Consider the following 26,857-nt stretch of genomic DNA (forward strand, 5'->3'; position numbering starts at 1 on the left):
ATCATATTTTTAGTGAAAAAATACAAAAAACGCTGGCGTCTTTTCCTTTGAGTGATAGCCTGCAAAAGTTCTTAAATTTTTTGGGTAACCGGGTTCCCCCATACATTTCCTAACATATGGCACATAAACTATACACTGGGCTCATGTGTAGGGCAATATAACAACTTTATTTTATTTATTAAGGTTCCCTGGACTTGTGTAATGTAATGTATTTGCTGCAACATATACGTCCATTCAACTTTAAATTTCCCACCGTATGCAAATTAACCTCAGCGCAAGACCAGAGCGCGAATTTGAGCTAGGCAGAAATGAACGCTAGCGTATCTTCACTTTCAATTGCTCGTATTGCCGAAGTAACTCTAGCGAAATGTCGAAACTCCTCATTTCAGTGAATTAGCGTTGTCTGAGTGAATTTTCGCCTGGCGAAGTGTAGAGATGGCTGAGAATCGGTCGCTGGTGAATTTTCGACCTTGAGTTACCATATTTGTTCCAGAAACAACTTTTCTTCTGGGCAGGCAATATTTACATGTACAGTGATTTGTTTTTTAAATGTTGTGAACCCTTTTGAATTTACAATATATAATGAATACATGAACAAATATATTGTTTTTGACTCTTTTGTTGAATTGATCTAGTTCTTGTATTTACAAAGAGCAAAATGTTCAAGTACCACTGTATATCACAGGTAATGTTTGCTGATCCCACAACTATAACTGGAATTTGAGAAGGTGCATATTCAGACATGTCTGTGGGTCAATGAGTGATTTACAGAAAAGTTCCAATAACCTTTTATTGATTTGGACTATATTTTATTACATGTGACAGTTTTGCATTAATAGCTACTATTATAAAACACAAGAAAAAAATATATATACAGTCGTAAAACAACAACAACGATGCTACATCATTTTCCTAATGAATGATGAGTAAAATCACAAGAAAATCAAGGAATTCTCTCTCCATACTTGGTGCTGTTGGTTTGTTGCTAGTGATGGGCGAATTTGCGCCGTTTCGGTTCGCCGGAAAATTTGCGAAATTCGCGCGAAACGGCGAAAAATTCGCGGCATCTCGTTTTTGACGCTGGCGCCCGTTTTGGACGCCGGCGCCCGTTTTTTCGACGCCGGCGCCCGTTTTTTACGCCGGCGCCCGTTTTTTTACGCCGGCGTCCGGTTTTTCGAAAAAAAACATTTTGACGCCGGCGAATTTTTGCCGCGAATTTTCGCGGGCGTTTCGCGAATTTATTCGCCCATCACTATTTGTTGCTAATGTCTTTCTGACAACAGTTTTTATGTTTATTATTTGATTAAAAGCTTCATTTCCTTGTTATTGTGTGTATTCAATAGTTACGAGGCAAAGCACAGATCTTATGATCAAGAGGAATGGAAGTCATTGCATCTCCACAGGTCAGTTGGACCTCAACTCCAGCGGGGGGTTGGAATGTGAATTTTTGCAGTAACTTAATGAAAAACAAGAAAAGTTCCATTTTGGCCAACGTCTCTCCGGCACAAATTCTTTTACCTAAGTGGGAAATACAGTGAGTCCTTATTAAAATGTTTATCCAAATTCCTTAATTATCATATAATTAGTGGTAAGTCATATTTAATTTTAATTTCGACATTTGTATGGAAGAACTATGAGATAGACACACATCTTGGATACTTTGCAATGGCTTACTAGATGGATATGGGCATTTTATTACCTTACCTGGTAGACTCATCAACTGCATCTGACTCTTACACACTTAGATGGTGTGACCAATCTATCCCACACACTCTCAAGATTCTACCTGACCATTCTATCCTACACTTGAAATAACTACACCATGCAATCTAACCATAATCCCTCTACCAGGCATACAGTACAGGTATGGGACCTGTTATCCAGAATGCTCAGGACCTGGGGTTTTCCAGATAACTGATCTTTCCATAATTTGGATCTTCATACCTTAAGTCTACTAGAAAATCATATAAACATTAAATAACCCCAATAGGCTGGTTTTGCTTCCAATAAGGATTAATTATATCTTAGTTTGGATTAGGTACAAGCTACTGTTTTATTATCACAGAAAAAAAGGGAAATAGTTTTTAAAACTTTAGATTATTTGGATAAAATAGAGTCTATGTCCGTAATTTGGAGTATTTTGGATAACGTATCCCATACCTGTACTTGCAATTATGTTTAGAATGCTATCATGAATTATTACTGGGGCCCATTTACTTCGTTCGAGTGAAGGAATAGAGGAAAAATAGTTCGAATTTCGAATGGTCGAATTTGGCTACTTCGACCTTCGACTACGACCTTCGACTTCGAATCGAACGATTCAAACTAAAAATCGTTTGACTATTCGACCATTTGATCATAGGAATAGCGCAAAATCCTTCGACTTCGATATTCAAAGTCGAAGGATTTTACTTCGACGGTTGAATATCGAGGGTTAATTAACCCTCGATATTCGACCCTAGGTAAATGTGCCCCTAAGTGTCCATTCTGTCACACATTTTATCGGCATTCTGTCATCTCATTCTTTGCTCTGTCCTGTTCACGCTCATCCCCCTATCTCACCTGTCATGTATTTCACTCACTCTAACCATTATATCCAAAATATTCTCATGCTTTTATCTTATTTATTCTAAAATATTCAATCCCACCAATGTGTACATTTTTAATTCACAAAATCTTGCAAGTGTACAACTGTATATTGTACATGTAATTATTCTAGTGCATCAATTGTTTCCATTTCACATTTTTCTAACTCGCTGGAGCTCATGATACCAATTGTTATGTTTATAGGTTGAAAAACCTATTTTATCTCAAATAACTATTATTATGCACTCTTTTCCCCCCAGTCTATTCTATGTCTTCTAAGTATCCTCTCCTGTTACTAATAACCACTGTATATAGCAGATATAACCGTGTACAACTGCTTGTCCTCACTGCAACATCACACACATTTGTATCCTCCTCACAATGCAGTACTGACTATCTCACATATTTACTTCAATCTATGATTCTCATTCTGACCATTCTGGTTCCCTTTCTGACCATTCTATCTCTTAAATTCTCCTTCTATCCCACATATTTTCTTCAATCTATGATTCTCATTCTGACCAATCTGTTTCCCTTTGTGACTATTCTATCTCTGGAATTATCCTTCTATCCCACATATTCTCTTCAATCCATGATTCTTATTCTGCCCGATCTATATGTTCCTTTCCTGGCCATTCTATCTCTTAAATTATCCTTCTATCCCACATATTCTCTTCAATCTATGATTCTCATTCTGACCAATCTGTTTCCCTTTCTGACCATTCTATCTCTGGAATTATCCTTCTATCCCACATATTCTCTACAAACTATGATTCTTATTCTGACCGATCTTTGTGTCTCTTCCTGGCCCTTCTATCTCTTAAATTATCCTTCTATCCCACATATTCTCTTCAATCTATGATTCTCATTCTGACCAATCTATGTGTCCCTTACTGACCATTCTATCTCTTAAAGTATCCTTCTATTCCACATATACTTCTCAACCAATCTTTTGCACCCTTTCAATCCTTCTTTACTGCACATTTGGATTATTCCCCAACATATTCCCACTGCTTTATTACACAAAGTCGTGCCTCTTTTTTGTTCAGATAGAGTGGAATATTTTTTTTCAGTATTTACCCCAGTAAAGGATCCCTTTTATATTATATTTGATCTATGACTATGTATACATAATGATACATTTAGCGATATAGACAAATATTACACAGATTCACAGTACCTGCAGAGAAGGGAAGGAATGCGTCATTTTTCAAAAATTTTCCTTCTGAGTCAAGGAAATGTTCAGGGTAAAATTCTTCTGGTTTTTTGAAATAAGCTTTGTCTCGCAGAACAGATGTCAGCAGTGGAATCACTTGGGTTCCCTAAAACGGAAACAATCATAATTGAAAAAGTAAGAGATTTTTGTATTTCCTAAAGCATTTGGTGGTAAATAGACATAGAATTGAATATCTGCTATTTACTGTATGTATAGGAGGGGATCTAAGAAATCTGATGAAAAAGTTGGATGTCCTTGTGATGATACTACTACTACATGTGTAACTTTAGTTCTTAGGAATACCTATTGCTGCCATCAATTGTATATACTGTAGAATTTGTTCACATTCTCCAAACACACCTCCTCCATATATTAGCTGGGTTTTATGTACGGTTACTGGGCACTTGTGTAAAGCTAAAGAGAACACTGAAAACTGAACCACTGTAAACCTTTGTATGCCGTCACTTACACTGGTGGTGAAAACACACTCTTAACATTGTTCAGACTACTACAAGTTAAAAAATGAAGCCTGAAATAAAGGTCTGATTGGTAGCCATGAGCAATTGCACTGTTGAAGTTTTACACCTATGTTAGTAAATCTGTCCCACTGTGGGACAGATTTACCCACAGTAAATACATCTAACCAACCTTAAAGTGTAAAAAGAAAATACCTTTGGAAGGAAGTAGCCTCTAAATGTGACATCCTTAGTTGTTGCATGAGGAAGGGCACTAGGGGCAAGGTTGGCAAATCTCTGGATCTCATGAATAACGGCATCAGTATAGGGCATTTGTTTCCGGTGGTCGAGCCGAGGTTCTGCTGATCCAATCACTTGATCAATTTCATCTTGGACTTTTTCTGGAGGAAACATAAAGCAGAGATGGAGTTGAGTTTGGAGGAATTCAGTTGTAAGAAAGTGTTAACAGTTCCCAGTGGCAGATTATAATAAAGAATATTGGGGAAAAGCCAATCATTTACATCAGCTATGGTTGGCCTCATCTGGAGCTATGTGCTATGAAAACTAATATGGATTGCTTTTATTTTACAATATAAGAAGGGTGCCAGAATCCATTGTGTAATGAGCTGGGATTACTCCACAAGGACCTGTGCTTTCAGTAAATAATGGGCTAAATTGCTTGTAACCACCTTCTCCCTGGACCTGGCAATGTTTTGTATTTGATGGAATTATTCCCTGTATTACAGAATGTATAAAAATGATCAAGTCTTCATTAAGGGGGTTATTTATCAAAGGTCAACTTTTAGAGGTTTCTCGAATAAACTCACAACTCAAATGTTTTCTGATTTAGGAAAAAAAACTCTAATCAGTGAATTCAGGGTGAAAACCCCAAAAACTCAAATTAATCGAGTTTTCTGGGGAAAAACTCCCTTTCCCTTACTTTGAATGTCTGGATATTTCATCATCAACAGGATACCCCAGCGTAGAGTGGTAGAAGTCGTCTCCATTCCAGCCCCAAATAAATTGCTTAAAAGTATTTTCAAGTTATCATCATGGAAAAACTTTGTAGAAGAAGACTTCTCCTGAAATTGCAGAGCTAAATGAATATTGTCTTAATCACAGATAAACAAGGCACAAAACAGTTATGGACTGCTCTTCAGTGCACAGGTTCAGCCATTGAAATAAACTGGCATAATTCCGGTTTAGCAGTGAATTTATCATTACCTCTTGTTGCTTGACAAGGAATGTGTCAATGAGATCCCTCTGGTCATTTACATCCAATTGATCTCTGTGTTTGGTAAATGTTTCTTTAAGAAAGTTTAATAATTTTTCGGAGTTCTCAAAAATAGTTTTGTGACTTCCAGGAATCCATCGCATAATAGACGGATAAGTGTTATACAGCTTGAAGAAATAATACAACAGAAACATGTTTGAAAAAATGTTCAGTTACATAATAAAAGCATATTACTCCCCATGTTAGTTACCCATAAAGAGTATGGGAAGAAAAATCTACTTTACAAAATGAGTGTGTTTCCCCCAAAGGTAAAGAAAACGGAAGATCTGGTAGAAGACTCAGTAGAGTTGTCATTATTAGATAATCCCTTTAATGTACATGCTCCACCTTCATGAGAAGAGAACAAAGAAGAGGACAAAGAACCAGAACCTGGGCAGAAATCCTTAGCATGGGAATGTGACCCATTGAAATATAGCCAACCAGTATTAAGACTAGTATTCCTAAATCGAGGTTCTATGGGAGTAGAAAGAATTCACATAATAGCTTACCATGACAATAGGACGTCCCCCAAGCCTGACATTTTCACTGACACTTTTTATAAGTTTGAGCAGTGTTGGATCCTGATACTCAAAGCGGTGGTTGAGCAGTATGTGCACAATGATGTTGGCTACAGCGGCGTTCAATATCAAGGTGTTATCAAAGGGCTTCCCTGGGGTAGAAAGGAAAGAAATTGAAGATACACTCACTATTGCACTTTTTGCATTTTCTTAGCCTGTCTTGAAAAAAAGGTGTACTGCCAATATGCAATTAATCTTATTCTTGCTGTCAGCTACAAGATATCTCGGACTGACTTCTTGATTGTTGGTAATCTCTTCACCGTGGCACTCCAATACTAATTTGCTCCCCTTTCCTACTTTGCCAGCCTGCTTGTGTCATGACTTCTATCTCTCATTTGTTATCCCTTGAAATGAATCCTTGAAAAAGTCCAAGTAATATTTGTGAATGCACAATTTTCTAATTTTCTATTCCATGACCTACCATCATGGGACTTGAACATTTCCACTAAACAGTCACATTCTTCACCGATTCTGTCTTCTATAGTTTTCTTCCCCATCCCAAAGTCTCTCAGTGTAGAGATAGTGAATCTTCTCATCACTTTCCAGTTCTCACCGTCGGCAAAAATAACACCTGATTAGATGGAAGAAGCCATGCATTGAGCTAAATACAATTGAAGTTGAATCTATCCATAAAGACACTGCTGCAACTAAAGTCAATGTACACAATATAAGACAGGGAGGCTGATTGATTAATCATTTCAGACTGAGAGAAAATTGAGAAATATATGTTTGTCCTGAGGAAGACATCCCTCTTTGACGTTGATATGGTTTTGAAAGTAAAACTTTCAAGTAATTAAAGTAATTGTGTTTCAGTAGTTGCATTTTCCCCTTAATTGCTAGCAAATTTAAGAAATAAATCTTGGATAAATAAAGTTTGTACTGCATTTAATTATGGTAAAACAAGAAATTAGCAAAAAATTTCAATTTCAATGAGGCTGTTAAAATATCAGTTATCTAAATAAATTTAAAAAACTTGCTTCAATGCTTCCGATACACCCCACATTGACTTTTATAGAATCTCGTCAGGTGTTGGTAGTTTTCCATTAAGTTCATTTTATTATAAAAATTTGAGTTTGAGGAAACATTAACACAAATATATTTGAGATCAAGATATTTTTTCCTGCGATGTTCTCAAATTGCGTTAACAAATTTACCCCTTAGAATAAAAATGTCTTGTTTGTAATACAGAACATGCATTCTATAAATTATACAGAATATTTACTAAATAATTTATGAATACATTTTGAATAGTATCACTCTGTTGTATCTTCTACATCTGCATTCTCCAAGGCACCTTCTAATACATTTTTATTCTAAGGTAGAGCGTTGTGAGTAGCATTAGGCATATGAATAGTTTCTATTTCAGAAGGTTTTCACTGCATCTTTTCATTTTATTTTAGCCCTTGTTACCCTAAACTTGATGGCTTTACCATCTGCCATGATATAAGGAGATACTGGGGCATATTTAGTAAGGCGCAAAGCTCATTTTTCTTGGCGAAAGTTCGCCAAAATGATAATCTGCAAAGACATTGCAGATTTACTAAAAGGCCAATAAGACAATTTGCTAGTGAAAAAGCTCAGATAGAGCTTTTCTCAGATAGAGAAGTTTTGCATTGTTTCACCAGGAAAATTTTTGATTAGGTTCTACCTGAAGCTACATCCTCAACATTATTATGTCAGTGACATCATTTCCTGTATGCCAAAAAAAGTCATTAAAACAAGACAAAACTATTGTGCTTTTTCATATTTTAATGTGGGATTATGTTTACTAGTTGTAACTGTTAAATATAGGTAATTTATACTTCTTTCACCATTTGAAGCTCATGCCACATTTGTTTTAGGATGGACTCGTGTCTAGGACAATAGAGGATGTCTTCTGTCTTTATTTTGCTTCATTCTTAGTAATAAGTGGCCACTTCCAGCAATTTGACCAACATCACTAATAAATACATGTAAGTACATATGACCTTTATATACCCACCAGGAAGAAAGTAACGCTAGAGAAAATTCACTAAGAAACTTTTCATTTTCACTGGGGAAAGTATGCCAGCGTTATCTTGCTGAGATGAAATTTTGCATTTTGATAAATACTGGTAAATTTGCCCCATTGGCTGCCTGCTAAGCATTTAAGCACATGATCAAAACCCAAGATGACTGAGTCCTGCAGGAGATGAGATGTAGTTGTCTATGACTGTAACAGTCATCTGTGGGCACCAGCACCCATGACCACCGTTTTTCCTATGGTCAACCCAATACCACTGCCCATTGGCACCAATGCAATCTTGTGCATTTTCATCTTGTTGCCTAAGCATGTTTCTGACTTAGTACTCACTCCAGCTCCATTTAGTATTTCCTGGATTTTGATTTATTTGCTGTCAATATATATACTGTATATCTTCATATTGAATACAATTACCATGTCCTTTAGAAGTGTCATCAAAAAGTGGTATTTTGGGCCTCCCTGAAAACTCCTCAGCATGGTTGACAAGAGCGTCCTTCACTGCGTCAGTTCCACAAAGCACAACAGTCTTCTTTGTTCCAAGCTGAATGCTGTACACTGAGCCGTACTTCTTAGCCAACTGTAATGGCATCATGAATGGAATATTGTCATCTAAATAATAATGCTTTATATGCACCTGATATGCTCGGGATACAGTAATCAGAATAATAGTTGTTTACTTAAACCTGCAAGCAATTTGTAATATTTCAACCAGTGGAACATACAGTAGCAGCACACTTTGCTCATTTACTATGGGCACAAAGCTTTATTCTGCTCTATGTTGCACCCTTGGGCCCAACTGTTTGGATTCCTAGAATTCTAAAATTCCTACAGTGGAACACAAAGAATTGGAATTCTGCACTGCTGCAATGAGTAATCATGAGGAGTGCATTTGTGTGTCCCCTGGAATGTCCCAGTTTGTGTTTTATTAAGGATACAGGGGGGTGCCAGGGATGCAAACAGGGGTTCTCCTATGGCAGACATTAAGTATAGGGCTTTTGTGACAATTAGTGATGGGCGAATTTGCGAATTTCGCGAAATGGCGAAAAATTCGCAAAATGACGCTGGTGTCTTGTTTTTGAAAAAAAAAATTTGACGGCGGCGAATTTTTGACGCAAATTTTCTCGAATTTATTCGCTGTTGGCGAATCGCGCAAATTCGCCCATCACTAGTGACAATGCTTGAGAACCAAATTTTGAATCCACCACAAGCTGCACAGTGTATCTTTCACCTCTGACTGATACAAGGGCAAATGCTCCACCACTTGTGCCTGTACGATTCATAAATGAGACCTAATAATTTAGGACACTGATATTAGTCAGTGCTGACCTACAGGGTGAGGCATCATCTGTATTTTGTGGCAATGCCAAGAACCCCTTATGGCTGCTCACAACTAATATCTCAAGCCACACTTATTGGGGTGCTAGTAGTGATGGGCGAATTTGTCCCGTTTGGCTTCGCCATGAATTTCTCAAATTTCCCACGAAACTAGTGAAAAATTCACGAAACATCGTCAAAAATTGGACACTAGGGATGGCCGAATTTTTTCGCCTTGTTTCGCCGCAGAATTTTTTTGATGCTCATACACTTTAATGGGCGTCGGCGTCATTTTGCCGGCGGCAAATTTTTGGCGAAACGAAACGGGTCAAATTTGCCCATCCCTATTGGACACGGTTGAAAGGTTGAAAGAAAAAAAGGAGGGTGTAGACAACATGGCAGAGATTAGTGGGGTTAGTCAATAACTGTAGATTACAAATACATAAAACAAATTTATTGTGTTACCTCCATAAATGTTAGATAGGGTTTCTTCATATTCATAAGGTGCAGATTTCCAATGAGCGGCAATGGCTTGGGCCCAGGTGGGAAGTTCTGAGATTCATTTTTTTCACCATAGAAGACTTTAAATAGGAAAATGCAAACAACAACAGACAGCAGTACAGAAACTGGATCCATTGCTCCTACAAGTATGGTTTACTCCTGCAACCACAAAAGACACAACAAAAATACACAATTATGTAAACAAATGCAATAAAGCATAGGCAATAATAGATTCCATGTTCACCAAACGTTTTTTGCACTAAAGAAACATATTACATTCCCCCATCAGTTTGCCCAGGAGCAGAAACCCATAGCAACCAATAAGATGTTTGCTTTTAAAACCAGCAAATGCTACCTGCTGATTGGTTGCTATGGGTTATTGCTCCTGGGCAAAATGACTGCCTTTTATTACATGACCCCCAAAGTCTTTTTATAAACATGCATTTTATGCAGGTTAAAACTTGAGGGTTCGGATATTGTACCACTTCTAGTAACTGATAGCAACCAATCTTTGCTTTAAAACAACAGGCCAGTAATGCTGACCAACTGGTGGTAGTGGGTCACTGGACTGGACTGGTTACTCTTAGATCCACAGCACACACAAAGCAATTATAGCAGGAATGTTCTCTGCAGGCAAATTAATCAACAGTGTCAGTCTGCCTGAAGCTTTTTGTAACTTGCCTTCATATTCATATAAAAGACAACCCGTTGAGAAAGCTTTGCCTGTCCCTTCTCCTTTAATTAATGAGCTCTAACTGAAGCAACAGAGGCAAATGTATTGATGAGACACTAATTGCTGGTAACCTAGAGGGGTCATTTATTAGGGATATACTGATCATATGCAGACAATTTACTTAAGGGTGCAACTACACCCGATGCTCTGCACCAAAACGTAGGCGTCAAAACAGATGCGACGGAAAACAAGGCAAGAAATACAATTCTCAGATGGTGTTGCGGAGTTCATCTGACGCGACACGACTGTTGGGTGCAGACGCAGCATGCGTGTTGCATCGGATGAACGCTCCTGTTGCTTACCTTGTTTTCCGTCGCATCCGACTTGACGCCTGCGTTTTGGCCCAATTACAGTGAAATCGCCGATGTAGTTGTACCCTAATCAGCCTCAACCCCCCTGGGCCACTGCTGACAATTGAATTGATTAAGAACACCAGCCCCCTGTCCAACATTATTGTCATCCAAAAACGTATTTTATGTGATTCCTATTGCCTCCTGGTGCTTGTAATCTAATAGACAATAGTCCCAGAAATATATGCAGCAGGAGAACAGGTAACCTTACATAAGATTTGAAGCTCCTAAAATATCTCTTTCTGAAGCTACTAGCTTTTGCCATACCTCACTATCCTTTTCTATAAACTGGTAACCTTTAAATAAGAGCTGTCCCTAGTCTACTTGAAACTCTGCAGCACAACATCATGTCATTAATCTCACTTTATAATGAATATTAATGACTATTAATTATGTCTGTCATGGTGGCCATTAATGATGGGAGTCACTGTGGCATTTAATTCTGGGAGTCACTGTGGCATTTAATGCTGGGGGTCAATGTGACATTTAATGCTGGGGTCTTTGTGGCATTGAAACTGGAAATCACTAAGATGTTATACAGGTGGTTTCTGTATAATGGTACATATGTTGCAAAAAACACAAAACATGTACAAATGTATTTCTTGTAAGGTAATTATAAGTGTCAGTCTGTATTGCCCTTTAGTGAATCTTAGAAGGCAAAACATAGTTGGAAGGTGCAGTTATGTCATCATCATTTCATCATCTCATGAGGTTGATTTTGGGCAGGATCTTGGGCAGTTATATTAATGGGTGGAGGGGGTGGAGGGGAGGCATAGGAGTGATTTACGTGTGGCGAACAGTCGCTGTGGTTTAGAGGACAGAGTGGAGATTAAAGAGGAGAATTATTGCTCTTTAGCTATTGATCGAGCTCAATTGGAGCAGGAGAGCATGAATTTGAAGTGGATGAAGTCAGGATCAGTTTGTGACTTTCTCCACCATCGTTCAGCTGATCTACTACATCTTCTAATGTACTGAGTTAAACTAGTGTGTCAGGGTTGGGGTTTAGCTGGTGGGCTGTGATGGGTGGTAGAAGGAGCAAAGGAGTCAAGAGCTGCTGAAAATTGTAGAGAGAATCTGCCTTATTTGGTCAGGAATGATTCTTAATATAAGAGATCAGTAGTGCTGCTACTGTTGATAATTGTTGTGGATCAAATGCATTAAGGTGTCTGTATGTGTGGGTGGAGAGAGATGGTTGTGATAGTGCAGGTGAAAGTGCTATCTGAAAGGAGAGTAGGTGATGGTCAGATAGGGGGTAAGGAGAGTTATAGTAAGGTGGGATGGGTGGCACGAGTGGCAGAATATAAGATCAAGAGCATGACCTTCAATGTGGGTAGGTGAGTCGATCCACTGAGAGAGACCAAATTAAGTTGTTATAGAGAGGAGATTAGAGGTGGCAGGAGAAGCAGAGTTATCAATGGGGATGTTGAAGTCTAACGTAAAATGAGAGCAGGTGTCTCGCTGGAGAGAAAGTATGGAAGCCAAGCAGCAAAGTGATCCAAGAAAGTAGAGTAGGGACCAGGGGGGCGATATATCACAGTGACACACAGAGAGATAACAAACGTATGCTGCGGACTTCAAAAGAAGTGAAGGAAGGAAAGTTGATGTAGATAGAGTTTGAAACCTACATTTGGAAGAGAGAAGAAATCCAACCCCACCGCCGTGACAATCTCCTGGTCTAGGGGTATTACTAAATGAGAAGCCTCCAGCAGGTAAAGTAATGTCAGTGGGAGAGATCCATGGTTCAGTGATGGTCAGAAGGTGAAGAGATTTGGGTATAAAGAGATCATGGACTGTTGTGAGTTTATTGCAGATTGATGCAAGTAACGGTAATAAAGAAAGTGCCACAAGTTTAGACCTTTAGATTTGACAGTGCAAGCATTGTATTGTTTGATGGGTTGAGAGGGGATAAGAGATTTAACAATGCAAGACAGGGTGCTTGAGAGAGGGTGATGAGAGGGTGATGGGAGCAGTGAAGAGGAGATTAGAATTAAAGGATAGTTTGATGGATGCTGGAATGCAGAGGATATGTGCAGAAGTATAGAGGAGAGAGAGTGAATATAATAAAAACAATGTACATGAATGATATACTAAGATCTGATCCATAAATGAATTGGGTACAAACCTGCACAAGGGAAGTACAATGAGTTGATCAGGTGCAGCAGGAGAATGTGAGAGCTACGGGCTCCTCTCTTGGCTTCTCAATAACAATCCTCTGTGAGTTGATGTTGTTTCCCCCGAGTATGACAGGAAAAGAATAATGAACTGCCGTATCCCATTGGTACTTAAATTAGATAGGCCCCGCCCACCTTGGAATCCACCAATGCTGATACAGCACTCTGCAGGCCAGGTTACCTGCATGTAAACTCAGCTGAACTGTAAATACTGAGGTTCAACTGAGTTTTCTCTGAACATTAACTGATCCTATGTGAGAGCCAAGCATTCCCTGCCAGGGATATGTCTCGTTAAATATTTCTTCATTTAGCAACATTTGCCATTTATATGTCATTTTTTTAAATATACTTTCATGAGTTATTTAACTTTTTATACAGTATCTAAAATGCTGCATTATCTTCTTCTCAGTCTAGACAAAAATGAATGTCCTGCCAGTGACAATCACGTCCCTATGTGTCTGACTGGCGGCATGTGAGTGTCCCCTTGGACTGTAACTTGTATGTTATTTAGAGCCCTCAGAGTTCCCTGTATAACTCAGCCTGCAGCCTTGTGCCTTTATATGGTCACAGAACCCCTCAGTGACTTCTAATATCCTTATCATTTACAGTAGGGGGTATATTATCCCTTATAATACATGAGTGATACTCAGAGTTCCCTGTATAACTCAGCCTGCAGCCTTGTGCCTTTATATGGTCACAGAACAACCCCTCAGTGACTTCTAATATCCTTATATACCTGTGAAAAGGGGTTGGATGTTTAGAAGTGCTGACTCAGACAAGGAAGTGAATGAAAGCTGTTGCACCTCGAGGAGGAAATAAAGGAGAGCCAAGACTGGAAGCAAAATATTTTACTGAAAGAGCATGAAAGTATTCAAACTGTATGTGAACTTTAGTTCAGCGGAGTGTCACTCACTCTAACTATATGATATTTTGCCATTTAAGTGAACTCACACAAAGTATCTCCTCAACATAATTACCTGCCTTGCACAGACAGGAGTACGTTTCAAACACCTGAGTTTCTTTCAAACACGGGATACTGTTCAAATATCATTTTATATCATGAACTTACTGCATCAGCCTAAAGTTTCAGCATTTCTATATCAGTAATGGTCCAGGCCTTCAAATTGTGCGGTAAACTTCAATTGTCTAAGAACCTTTTATTGACATGCTTGGACTACATTTTATTTTATATGACATTTATACAGTATACAAAATATATATACAGCAGTAAAAAAACACAAATGCTACATCCTTATAATGGCTAATATCTAAAATCACAAGCAAATGAAGGAATATTCTCTCCACACTCGGTGGTATAGGTTTGTTGTTAATCCTTCTCTTAAGACAACAGTTTTCTACGGGGTCGACTTACTAATATTCAGATTTCTATTTTTTTTTTCACGAATCTAAAAATGTCTTGTTTTTATATATTTTTTTAAACCACAAAAAATTAGAGATTTGTTAAGTGTAGAAACCTCGAAAACCTCCAATACAAACATTTGGCCAGTTGAAGTTGCCACGCTCCTATAGAAATCAAGGGGAGCTGCCCTTATCCTATTGGACCTTTTTTAATCAATTCGGATTTTTGGAGGCCTATTTATCAATAGCCTCATTTTTGTGATTCCCATACATGTATTTGTATTTTTTAGAGCAGAGTTTAGAACAATTTTCCACTTGAACTTTTTTTTATTCATATTGTTTAATAAATCTTATGATATTCGCAGCTTTAGAGTTGGTGAGTTTAGTCAAGGTTTTCTTTAATTAGAAACTTGAATATATTGTAGTTGTGTAAAAAATGTATCTAGTTACGAGGCAAAGCACAGATCTCATGCTCGAGAGGAATGGATGTAATTGCAACTCCACAGGTCAGTTGGACCTCAACTCCAGGAGGAGATTGGAATGTGAAGTTCTGCAGTAACTTGGTGAAGAACAAGAAGAGTTCCATTTTGGCCAACGTCTCTCCAGCACAACTTCTTTTACCTAAGTGGGAAGGTTGTGGAGTCCATATTAAAATGTGTATCCAAATGACATTATACATTCAGTAATTACATTCACTAATGCTATACTGTATAATCAGCAGTAAGTCATGTAAAGAACATTTGCAGTTTTATGTTTTTTGATCCTCCAGGCCCGGACTGACAATCTGTGAGTTCTGGCAAATGCCAGAGGGGCTGCTGTACGGCTCCATAGAAAGTTACCATATAGTGGGCTGGAAGGGGGCTGTTTGGGCCTTTGTGTACTTGAATAGGGATGTAGCGAACGTCGGAAAAAAAGTTCGCGAACATATTCGCGAACTTGCGCAAAAATGCGAGCGGTTCGCGAACGGTTCGCGAACCCCATAGACTTCAATGGGAAGGCGAACTTTAACATCTAGAAAAGACATTTCTGGCCAGAAAAATGATTTTAAAGTTGTTTAAAGGGTGCAACGACCTGGACAGTGGCATGCCAGAGGGGGATCAAGGGCAAAAATGTATCTGAAAAATCTGCCTGTGTGTGCTTGGAAGAGATAGTGTAGGGGGAGAGCTGTTAGTGATTTCAGGGACAGATGATAGTAAGCTTGCTGGCTAGTAATCTGCTTGATACTGCTCTGTATTGGAGGGACAGAAGTCTGCAGGGATTTGAGGGACATTTTAGCTTAGGTAGCTTTGCTGGCTAGTAATCTACTGTTCTCTTTAAACAACTGCCATACGTTGACCTTGTAGGCATTGTTTGCCCAGTTTTTTTGGACGCAGCCACTGAAGCACAGTTGCCAGAAAAAATATGCCATATAAATGCTGAAAATAGTAATTTTTCTGGTTGCAGCCACTGAAGCACAGAGGCCAGAAAAATTATGCCATATAAATGCAGAAAATATGCATTTTTTTGGTCGCAGCCACTGAAGCACAGTTGCCAGAATAATTATGCCATATAAATGCTGAAAATATAAATTTTTTTGGTTGCAGCCACTGAAGCACAGAGGCCAGAAAAATTATGCCATATAAATGCAGAAAATATGCATTTTTTTGGTCGCAGCCACTGAAGCACAGTTGCCAGAAAAAATATGCCATATAAATGCTGAAAATAGTCATTTTTTGCCATATACGTTGAGTCAACGTATGGCAAAAAATTACTATTTTCAGCATTTATATGGCATATTTTTTCTGGCCTCTGTGCTTCAGTGGCTGCGGCCAAAAAAACTGGGCAAACAATGCCTACAAGGTCAACGTCGTTGACCTTGTAGGCATTGTTTGCCCAGTTTTTTTGGCCGCAGCCACTGAAGCACAGAGGCCAGAAAAAATATGCCATATAAATGCTGAAAATAGTAATTTTTTTGGTCGCAGCCACTGAAGCACAGTTGCCAGAAAAATTATGCCATATAAATGCTGAAAATATAAATTTTTTTGGTTGCAGCCACTGAAGCACAGAGGCCAGAAAAATTATGCCATATAAATGCTGAAAATATAAATTTTTTTGGTTGCAGCCACTGAAGCACAGAGGCCAGAAAAATTATGCCATATAAATGCAGAAAATATGCATTTTTTTGGTCGCAGCCACTGAAGCACAGTTGCCAGAAAAATTATGCCATATAAATGCAGAAAATATGCATTTTTTTGGACGCAGCCACTGAAGCACAGTTGCCAGAAAAAATATGCCATATAAATGCTGAAAATAGTCATTTTTTGCCATACGTTGACCTTGTAGACATTGTTTGCCCAGTTTTTTTGGTTGCAGCCACTGAAGCACAGAGGCCAGAAAAAATTAAACCAGTAGGGTTTGCACCCTAGTTTGTAACGGTGGCGGAGGGAGGAGGAGGACGCTAAAGGACAGCTGTGTGTGGAGTCATGAGGCTTGAAGAGAAGGACAGCTGCATAGAAGTCAGAACAAGTCTTCCGGCGTGCAGTAACCCTCCGAGATCCACCCCTCATTCATTTTAATAAAGGTCAGGTAATCGACACTTTTGTGACCTAGGCGAGTTCTCTTCTCAGTTACAATCCCTCCTGCTGCACTGAAGGTCCTTTCTGAGAGCACACTTGAGGCTGGGCAAGACAAGAGGTTCATGGCAAATTGTGACAGCTCTGGCCACAGATCAAGCCTGCGCACCCAGTAGTCCAGGGGTTCATCGCTCCTCAGAGTGTCGATATCTGCAGTTAATGCCAGGTAGTCCGCTACCTGCCGGTCGAGGCGTTCTTTGAGGGTGGATCCAGAAGGGTTGTGGCGCTGCCTTGGACAGAAAAACATTTGCATGTCTGACGTTACAGACTGGCCAAAGGGCTTTGTCCTTGCAGGTGTGCTCGTGGCAGGATTACTGGCACCTCTGCCCCTGGAATGTTGATGAGTTCCTGAAGTGACATCACCCTTAAAAGCATTGTACAACATGTTTTGCAGGCTGGTTTGTAAATGCCGCATCTTTTCGGACTTGTGGTATGTTGGTAACATTTCTGACACTTTATGCTTGTACCGAGGGTCTAGTAGCGTTGCGACCCAGTACAGGTCCTTCTCCTTAAGCCTCTTGATACGGGGGTCCTTCAACAGGCATGACAGCATGAAAGACCCCATTCTCACAAGGTTGGATGCAGAGCTATCCATCTCCGCTTCCTCATTATCAAGGACTGCATCATCCACGGTCTCCTCCCCCCAGCCACGTACAAGACCAGGGGTCCCCAAAAGGTCACCACTAGCCCCCTGGGAAGCCTGCTCCTGTTGGTCCTCCTCCTCCTCCTCCACAAAGCCACCTTCCTCCTCTGACTCCACTTCTGGCACCTCTCCCTGCGTTGCAGCAGGTGCCTGGGTTCGTTCTGGTGATTCCGACCAGAAATCGTGCGCTTCCAGCTCCTCGTCACGCTGGTCTACAGCCTCATCTGTCACTCGTCGCACGGCACGCTCCAGGAAGAAAGCGAAGGGTATTAGGTCGCTGATGGTGCCTTCGGTGCGACTGACCATATTTGTCACCTCTTCAAAAGGTCGCATGAGCCTGCAGGCATCGCGCATAAGCACCCAGTAACGGGGGAAAAAAATCCCCAGCTGTGCAGATCCAGTCCTACCACCCAGTTCAAAAAGGTACTCGTTGACGGCCCTTTGTTGTTGCAGCAGACGTTCCAACATAAGGAGCGTTGAATTCCAGCGAGTCTGGCTGTCAGAAATCAAACGCCTGACTGGCATGTTGTAGCGCTGCTGAATGTCAGCAAGGCGTGCCATGGCTGTGTAGGAACGTCTGAAATGGGCCGACACCTTTCTGGACTGGGTGAGAACGTCCTGGAATCCTGGGTACTTGGAGACAAAACGTTGGACTATTAAATTTAACACATGTGCCATGCAGGGCACATGTGTTAAATTGCCTAGTCTCAACGCTGCCAACAGATTGCTTCCATTGTCACACACCACTTTTCCGATCTGCAGTTGGTGTGGGGTCAGCCACCGATCGGCCTGTGACTGCAGAGATGACAGGAGTACAGATCCGGTATGGTTTTTGCTTTCCAGGCACGTCATCCCCAAGACAGCGTGACAACGGCGTACCTGGCACGTCGAATAGCCTAGGGGGAGCTGGGGGTGCACAGGTGTGGAGGAGGAGAAGGAGGACCCAGCAGCAGAGTAAGAAGAAGAAGAAGACGAGGTAGAGAGCGATGGAGGAGTAGAGGTGGTGGCAGAACCGCGTGCAATCCGTGGCGGTGACACCAACTCCACTGTTGTTGTTGAGCTACCCATTCCCTGCTTCCCAGCCATTACCAAGTTCACCCAGTGGGCAGTGTAGGTGACATACCTGCCCTGACCATGCTTGGAGGACCATGCGTCAGTAGTCATATGGACCTTTGGCCCAACACTAAGTGACAGAGATGCGGTAACTTGGCTCTGCACATGTTGGTACAGGTGTGGTATTCCCTTTTTAGAAAAAAAATTGCGGCTGGGTACCTTCCACTGCGGTGTCCCAATTGCTACAAATTTGCGGAAGGCCTCAGAGTCCACCAGCTGGTATGGTAAAAGCTGGCGGGCTAAGAGTGCAGACAAGCCAGCTGTCAGACGCCGGGCAAGGGGGTGACAGTCAGACATTGGCTTCTTACGCTCAAACATGGCCTTCACAGAAACTTGGCTGGTGGCAGATGACTGGGAATGGGAACAGGTGGTCAAGGTGGAAGGCGGAGTGGAGGGTGGTTCAGACGGGTCAAGGAGAGCAGAGGTAGAGCAGTAAGATGCTGGACCAGAAGGAGTGTGGCTTTTAGTTTGCCTGTTGCCTTTGAGGTGTTGCTCCCAAAGTGCTTTGTGCTTGCCGCTCATGTGCCTTCGCATAGAAGTTGTACCTATGTGGCTGTTGGGCTTACCAAGGCTCAGTTTCTGACTGCACTCATTGCAAATTACAATGCTTTTGTCAGAGGCACACACATTAAAAAAATCCCACACTGCTGACTTTTTGGAAGTGTGCGATCTGGCGGTAACAGTAGAAGTTGGCGGAGTTGGCGGTATTGGCGGCAATGGCGGGTGCGTTGGCCGGCTGAACACAGGTGCCGATACATGTTGTTGCCCTGCTGATCCCTGCGGGCTGTCCTCCCTGCTTCTTCTAAGTCTTATTCTCCTACTGCCTCTCTGACTCTCCGTCTCTCCATCTGAACTACCCTCCTCTTGCTCTCTTCTACTAGGCACCCACAAAACATCAATCTCCTCATCATCATTCTCCTCAGATGCATCAATTTCTTCTGACACATCACAGAAGGAAGCAGCAGCGGGGACCTCCTCCTCATCACTCATTATGTCCATCTCTATCGTGTTCTCTGCCAGAATTAAATCTGGTGTAAGGTCCTCATCTCCTTCATCTTCTTCTGGCAATAATGGTTGCGCATTACTCAGTTCAAGAAACTCATTGGAAAATAACTCCTCTGACCCCAGTGAAGAAGGGGCACCGGTGGTGGAGGAAGTGTTACGTGGGGTGGCCATAGCAGTGGAGGATGAGGAGGATGTTGTGGTAAAGTTAGAAACGGTAGAGGATGGGGTGTGCTGTGTAAGCCAGTCAACTACCTCTTCAGCATTTTGGGAGTTCAGGGTCATTGGCTTTTTAAAACTGGGAAATTTGCTAGGGCCACAGGATTGCATAGCAGCACGGCCCCTAGCACGGCCTCTGCGTGGCGGCCTGCCTTTGCCTGGCATTATTTTTAAAAAAACAACAACAACAACAAAAACTCAGTTGGTTTTTCTGGAAACGATAATACACACAGCTAGATGGCGGGTTGAAGAAAACACTGTGCAAATAATGCCTACAAAGTCAACGTATACACTACTACAGCGGTGGATACGGATTACGTAAAATATATGAATGCTGCTTGAAAAAAAGTAACTCAAGTGGTTTTTCTAGAGACGATAATATTATCAATATTTAGACAAAATGTGAACAAGGTCACACAGCTCGATGGCGGGTTGAAGAAAACAGTGTGCAAATAATGCCTACAAGGTCAACGTATACACTACTACAGCGGTGGATACGGATTACGTAAAATATATGAATGCTGCTTGAAAAAAAGTAACTCAAGTGGTTTTTCTAGAGACGATAATATTATCAATATTTAGACAAAATGTGAACAAGCTCACACAGCTCGATGGCGGGTTGAAGAAAACAGTGTGTAAATAATGCCTACAAGGTCAACGTATACACTACTACAGCGGTGGATACGGATTACGTAAAATATATGAATGCTGCTTGAAAAAAAGTAACTCAAGTGGTTTTTCTAGAGACGATAATATTATCAATATTTAGACAAAATGTGAACAAGCTCACACAGCTCGATGGCGGGTTGAAGAAAACACTGTGCAAATAATGCCTACAAGGTCAACGTATACACTACTACAGCGGTGGATACGGATTACGTAAAATATATGAATGCTGCTTGAAAAAAAGTAACTCAAGTGGTTTTTCTAGAGACGATAATATTATCAATATTTAGACAAAATGTGAACAAGCTCACACAGCTCGATGGCGGGTTGAAGAAAACAGTGTGCAAATAATGCCTACAAGGTCAACGTATACACTACTACAGCGGTGGATACGGATTACGTAAAATATATGAATGCTGCTTGAAAAAAAGTAACTCAAGTGGTTTTTCTAGAGACGATAATATTATCAATATTTAGACAAAATGTGAACAAGCTCACACAGCTCGATGGCGGGTTGAAGAAAACAGTGTGCAAATAATGCCTACAAGGTCAACGTATACACTACTACAGCGGTGGATACGGATTACGTAAAATATATGAATGCTGCTTGAAAAAAAGTAACTCAAGTGGTTTTTCTAGAGACGATAATATTATCAATATTTAGACAAAATGTGAACAAGCTCACACAGCTCGATGGCGGGTTGAAGAAAACACTGTGCAAATAATGCCTACAAGGCCAACGTATACACTACTACAGCGGTGGATACGGATTACGTAAAATATATGAATGCTGCTTGAAAAAAGTGACTCCGGTGTTTTTTCTGGAGACGGTAATATTATGGATATTTAGACAGAATGGGAACAAGGTCACACAGCTCGATGGCGGGTTGAAGAAAACAGTGTGCAAATAATGCCTACAAGGCCAACGTATACACTACTACAGCGGTGGATACGGATTACGTAAAATATATGAATGCTGCTTGAAAAAAGTGACTCCGGTGTTTTTTCTGGAGACGGTAATATTATGGATATTTAGACAGAATGGGAACAAGGTCACACAGCTCGATGGCGGGTTGAAGAAAACAGTGTGCAAATAATGCCTACAAGGCCAACGTATACACTACTACAGCGGTGGATACGGATTACGTAAAATATATGAATGCTGCTTGAAAAAAGTGACTCCGGTGTTTTTTCTGGAGACGGTAATATTATGGATATTTAGACAGAATGGGAACAAGGTCACACAGCTCGATGGCGGGTTGAAGAAAACAGTGTGCAAATAATGCCTACAAGGCCAACGTATACACTACTACAGCGGTGGATACGGATTACGTAAAATATATTATGGCTGCTTGAAAAAAGTGACTCCGGTGTTTTTTCTGGAGACGGTAATATTATGGATATTTAGACAGAATGTGAACAAGGTCACACAGCTCGATGGCGGGTTGAAGAAAACAGTGTGCAAATAATGCCTACAGGGCAAATAATGCCTAAAAGGTCAACTTATACACTACTACAGCGGTAGTAAAATAAAAAAAAGTAAAATAAAAAAAAAATGAATATTAAAAAAAAAAATTAAAGTTGGTGCTGCTGAACTACTAGGAGCAGCAGATTAGCACACCAGTCCCACTCCCCAACACTGCTAGACTAATAGCACTGGGCTCTTATAGTAGTAGTAGTAGTAGTAGTAGTAGTAAAACAACAAAAAAATAAATAAAAGCAGTCCTTACAAGGACTACTGTTATTGCAGCAGTCAGCAGATGAGATCAGAAGCAGGACAGCTGCCCACTGCAGCTACATACAGAGCACTGCAGTAGAAGGTAGATTACTAGCCAGCAAAGCTACCTAAGCTTAAATGTCCCTCAAACCCCTGCAGACTTCTGTCCCTCCAATAACAGAGCAGTATCAAAACGATTACTAGCCAGCAAACTTTCAACTGTCCCTGAAATCACTAACAGGCAGCAGCTCTCTCCCTACACTATCTCTTCAGCACACACAGGCAGAGTGAAAAAACGCTGCAGGGCTTCGGTTTTTATAGGGAAGGGGAGTGGTCCAGGGGAGAGCTTCCTGATTGGCTGCCATGTACCTGCTGGTCTGGGGTGAGAGGGCAAAAAAAAGCGCCAACAATGGCGAACCCAAAATGGCGAACGTCGCGCGACGTTCGCGAACTTCCGGCGAGCGCGAACACCCGATGTTCGCGCGAACAAGTTCGCCGGCGAACAGTTCGCGACATCTCTATACTTGAAATGACAGGGCCTATATTGACTCCCAGTCCAGGCCTGGACAGACACACAGACACAGAGACACACAGAGACACTCACAGACAGACACAGAGACATTCACAGAGAGACACTGTCGGATTTTCAAATAAAATGATTATTAACTATAAGAATATTCAGGTTTATTAATGATAACGTATGATTATTTTACTCAATAGAATACATATTCATGATGATATTATGAATATTTGATTAATCATATAGTGGTGAGAAATGAATGTTATATTTTGTTTTATATAAATTAATGTTTAGTTGGTAAGAAACTTCTGTTCTGAAAAGGATGTTTAACACAGGTGTATAAACTTTGTGCTTAAAGCAAATCTCAAAGGTTGTATAATCCTTGGTGTCTGTGTGAATAAGATGAGAACACCTTGAAGGATTTTACAAACTATCCACAGTATAGAGCACACCTGTTTGAGAGGGTAATAATTAATCAAAGACCAGACCAATTTTGAATGGCTAGTGTTTTCACAAGTATATTATATGTACCAAAAGTATTAAGGAGTTACACAGCATTGTTCTAATCTGAAGCAATGTCAACAATAATGTGTAACATCAAATTAAGGAGGTCAAAGGCTATTATGTATTTTTTAGATATTTTTAGGTCACAATGTTTGAAGCAATAGTGCCATCTACAGGTAGTGTAGGACATCACGCCCAGGGGTAAATGATTGACATTTTACAAAATATTTATATTAGATGGTGATAGTTTAACTTTTGGAGACTACCCTTCAATTCCAATTGGTTAGTTAATTAATCCCAGGGGTTGAGTTTTAGACAGAAAGGAGGGATAAATTAGGAGACACTGGGATACTAAAAAAAAAAGAAAAAGAAAAAGAAACTAAAGAGGATAAGAAAAAGAGGGCTGACTGGAGAAAAAGATTAGAAAAAGAAAGAAAGAGAAGGAAGGAAATCTAAAAACTACTTGGAGACTCTCAACTATAAGAAGACTCATTCTCCAACTAAAAAGAAAAGAACCAGATGTTTTTAAAGATCCAGAAAGTGAGATCAGGGTGACATCACAGGCCAGTGAAAACTCTACATCTGGTAAATATACATTTTTGTTATACTTTTTCTCGATTAAGTTGTATGCTTGGATATTTATTATTCCTATGTGTATTATAGTCATACCCTAAACATTGACTTTCCCAGAATTGCAAACTGGGAATAATCTGTTTAATTTGGGTCCATTTTATTTTTCATTAATATATATATATGATATCCAAGTTAACGATTTAATGGGGAAATAAGAAAATTTAAGGACAGAATTCCTTAGCAAATCAGAATCAGTTATATAATCCTCCTTTGATTCCAATCTATATAATACCTTGTTATTAAGTATTAAGAAGTGAAAGTATATATTATCTTGTGGATGTTTGCCGTTTATTAAGTAATATCTATTGGTCAATTTTCCTTTTGATTAATCATTGAATGTATATCAAGTGTTATAGATTTTTTTTGTAAGAAGTAATAATTTCATTTTTTTTGTCATATTCATATTTAAATAAATCAATTATTTTGTTAAATAGTTGTCCTGATTTTTCACCCTTTGTACCAATTGATTGGGAAGGCTCGATATTGAATTCAGAGTTGGGCATATATTATTTAAGACTCCTCCTGTTTATTACTTATAAGGAGCCTTAAATTCTTTTATATGATTTTTATCAAATATATGTTTAAATAGCCCGACAACACACACAGACCTCTCTTAGAGAAAAACTTACTCCATGCACTTGCACCTGCGGTGTAATGTATCAGGGACGTCCTTCCCCTAATGTAGCAGCAGCTCCATATGTCTGTCAGGCTGCGTGATTAAGCCAGTGCCTGGCCGGGAAGGAGAATAATTATACAATGAAGGGGGTGGAGAGAGCGAAGAGAAAAAAATCCCCACTGCGAGGCTCTCTGTGCTTCCCACTAAATCAAATGAAATGACGGACTTCCTGCCCCCCTGCTTGCTCTCCCCAACGTAGCCTGGAGACGGAAGACACAAGCAGGAGCTGAAGTCTGAAGCTACGATCGGAGCAGAGGCAGAGCCAATATTGCGAGCAAGCCGGCCCATTTTAACTATGAGATTATGGTGTCAATTTGTTTTTTTTTTGAAGTGTGCAGCAATATCTTGGACAGATGTGCACTGATGGGGGTGGGGAAGGGGAAAGAAAAGTATTAAGAGAAAAGTCGTGCAGGTTTTTTTTAGAAAGGGAGTTAATGAGTTTAGTAAAGTATGTTTGTTTGGCTAGGGAAAGTCTGGTGATAAAAGAACGCAGGGCTGATTTATAGCTTCAGAAATCCGATTCTAGTTGGGATTTGCACCAGTGATGCTCAAGTGCATGGAAGAGTAATTTACAAATGAATATGTGCAAGTTTCTTCCGCAGTTTTTTTTCCAGAATTCCAGTGTTGTGGTGGTGGAGACGGAAGTTCTGCCTACTGCAAATGCACCTGACATGTCACAACAAAAGTGTGTTTGCAAATAAGTTTGCCAGTTTCATCACTACCAACACTTCAAGGCTTTTTTGTTTAAGGTTGATTTAAGTGGTTTTTCAAACCACAATTACACTCACAAACTCTAATACCATGATTGTCACTGGATTTATCAAAAGATCTGAATGAAAAAAGCACTGAACAATGCTCTAGAATCCTCTAGGAATTTTAGTTTTTCGTACAATCCCTAACGAAAAAAGAAAATCTAAAACCCCCTAAAAGTTTGAATTGATTTAAAGAGGTCCAATAAGATCAGGGCAGCTCCATTTAACTTCTATAGGACCTACACAACTATTACTGGTTGGCTAAGTTTGGAATTAGAGGTTTTTGTGGTTTTTACACCTAATAAATCAGCTTTTAAGACATATAGGAAAACCATGCATTTTTCGGGATTTGTGGAAAAAAATCTAAATTTGATTGTAAATGGGCCCAACCTTGTTAAAACCACTGGGTGCGAGCTGCACCTACTGACACCACCCACTGTGGGAAAACTGGTATTGCCATTAAGTCCATGTGGTGGTAACACCAGAGTTCTCTTCCCCAGTATCAATAGTAACACTTACATAGAGATGTTGGTAAGTTCTAGACAGTTAATTACTAAGACTCAATTTTTTTTATTAAAACAAAGTCAATCAAACTCCCATCCATGATAATTTTTCAAAAAATCAGGTAAAAAAAGTCAGTGCAGGAAAAGTCTTGACAAAATAGCAGCTAAATCATTTTTTTCCCCTCTAAAATCTTTTTTCCTCTAAAAATTTGAGTTTTCCCCTTTAAAGTGGACCCGTCACCCAGACATAAAAATCTGTATAATAAAAGTCCTTTTCAAATTAAATATGAAATCCAATTTCTTTTATATATTTAAAGCATTCATAGCTGTTGTAAACTCATTTAAAAATATCAGCTGTCAATCAAATATTGCCTGCCCCTCCTCTATGCCTTAGGCAATTACTTTCACTTTCCATTCAGCACTTCCTACATGTCACTGCTCTCCCCACATTCCCCCGTTCTCTTCACCATTTAATTGTGTAGCCAGGACATGGGGATGGACATCAGGTCCCCCATTCTCGTGCACAAACAAGATTCTGAGATGATACAAGGCTTGTCTTAATAACAGTGTCCACAAAATGGCTCCTTCCTGCTTGTTATAATTATGAATTCCCAGACTGAAGGAAACAAGATTTTAATAATTTATATAGTGTAATTAAAGTTAATTTTGCTTGACTAATGTGATAAAATAGGATTTGAAATCATTTTTGGGTGACGGGTCCCCTTTAAAAATGCAACTACAAAATATTTGAGGTTTAAT

The 26,857-nt window shown here is 39.9% G+C and overlaps 1 protein-coding gene and 1 long non-coding RNA gene across 2 annotated transcripts; both read right to left on the minus strand.

Moving 5' to 3' along the window:
- Nucleotides 1-1,194: 1,194 nt before the first annotated feature.
- Nucleotides 1,195-13,266, minus strand: LOC108717227 (cytochrome P450 2K4). The gene is made up of 10 exons (XM_018264087.2): nucleotides 13,131-13,266; nucleotides 9,890-10,084; nucleotides 8,525-8,687; nucleotides 6,530-6,679; nucleotides 6,040-6,200; nucleotides 5,482-5,658; nucleotides 5,198-5,339; nucleotides 4,474-4,658; nucleotides 3,767-3,908; nucleotides 1,195-1,518 (listed from the first exon to the last, which is right to left on the minus strand). Exons 2-10 carry the CDS (start codon nucleotides 10,058-10,060, stop codon nucleotides 1,337-1,339), a joined length of 1,473 nt encoding a protein of 490 aa, XP_018119576.1. The 5' UTR covers nucleotides 10,061-10,084; nucleotides 13,131-13,266; the 3' UTR covers nucleotides 1,195-1,336.
- A 746-nt stretch (nucleotides 13,267-14,012) lies between these two features.
- Nucleotides 14,013-25,416, minus strand: LOC121393857. Its single transcript, XR_005961416.1, has 2 exons — nucleotides 24,797-25,416; nucleotides 14,013-15,159 (listed from the first exon to the last, which is right to left on the minus strand). It is a non-coding gene; the product is annotated as an uncharacterized LOC121393857 (long non-coding RNA).
- Nucleotides 25,417-26,857: the final 1,441 nt, after the last annotated feature.

This window comes from Xenopus laevis, chromosome 5L (assembly GCF_017654675.1).
Source record: "Xenopus laevis strain J_2021 chromosome 5L, Xenopus_laevis_v10.1, whole genome shotgun sequence".
Classification (NCBI taxonomy): domain Eukaryota; kingdom Metazoa; phylum Chordata; class Amphibia; order Anura; family Pipidae; genus Xenopus; species Xenopus laevis.

Coding starts and splice junctions, on each gene's coding strand:
- LOC108717227 (XM_018264087.2), bottom strand. CDS start 10,060: ATGGATCCAGTTTCTGTACTGCTGTCTGTTGTTGTTTGCATTTTCCTA. Junction 6,680..8,524: donor TGACACTTCTAAAGGACATG/GTAATTGTATTC, acceptor CCATCTAATCAG/GTGTTATTTTTGCCGACGGT. Junction 5,340..5,481: donor TCCTTGTCAAGCAACAAGAG/GTAATGATAAAT, acceptor CTGCAATTTCAG/GAGAAGTCTTCTTCTACAAA.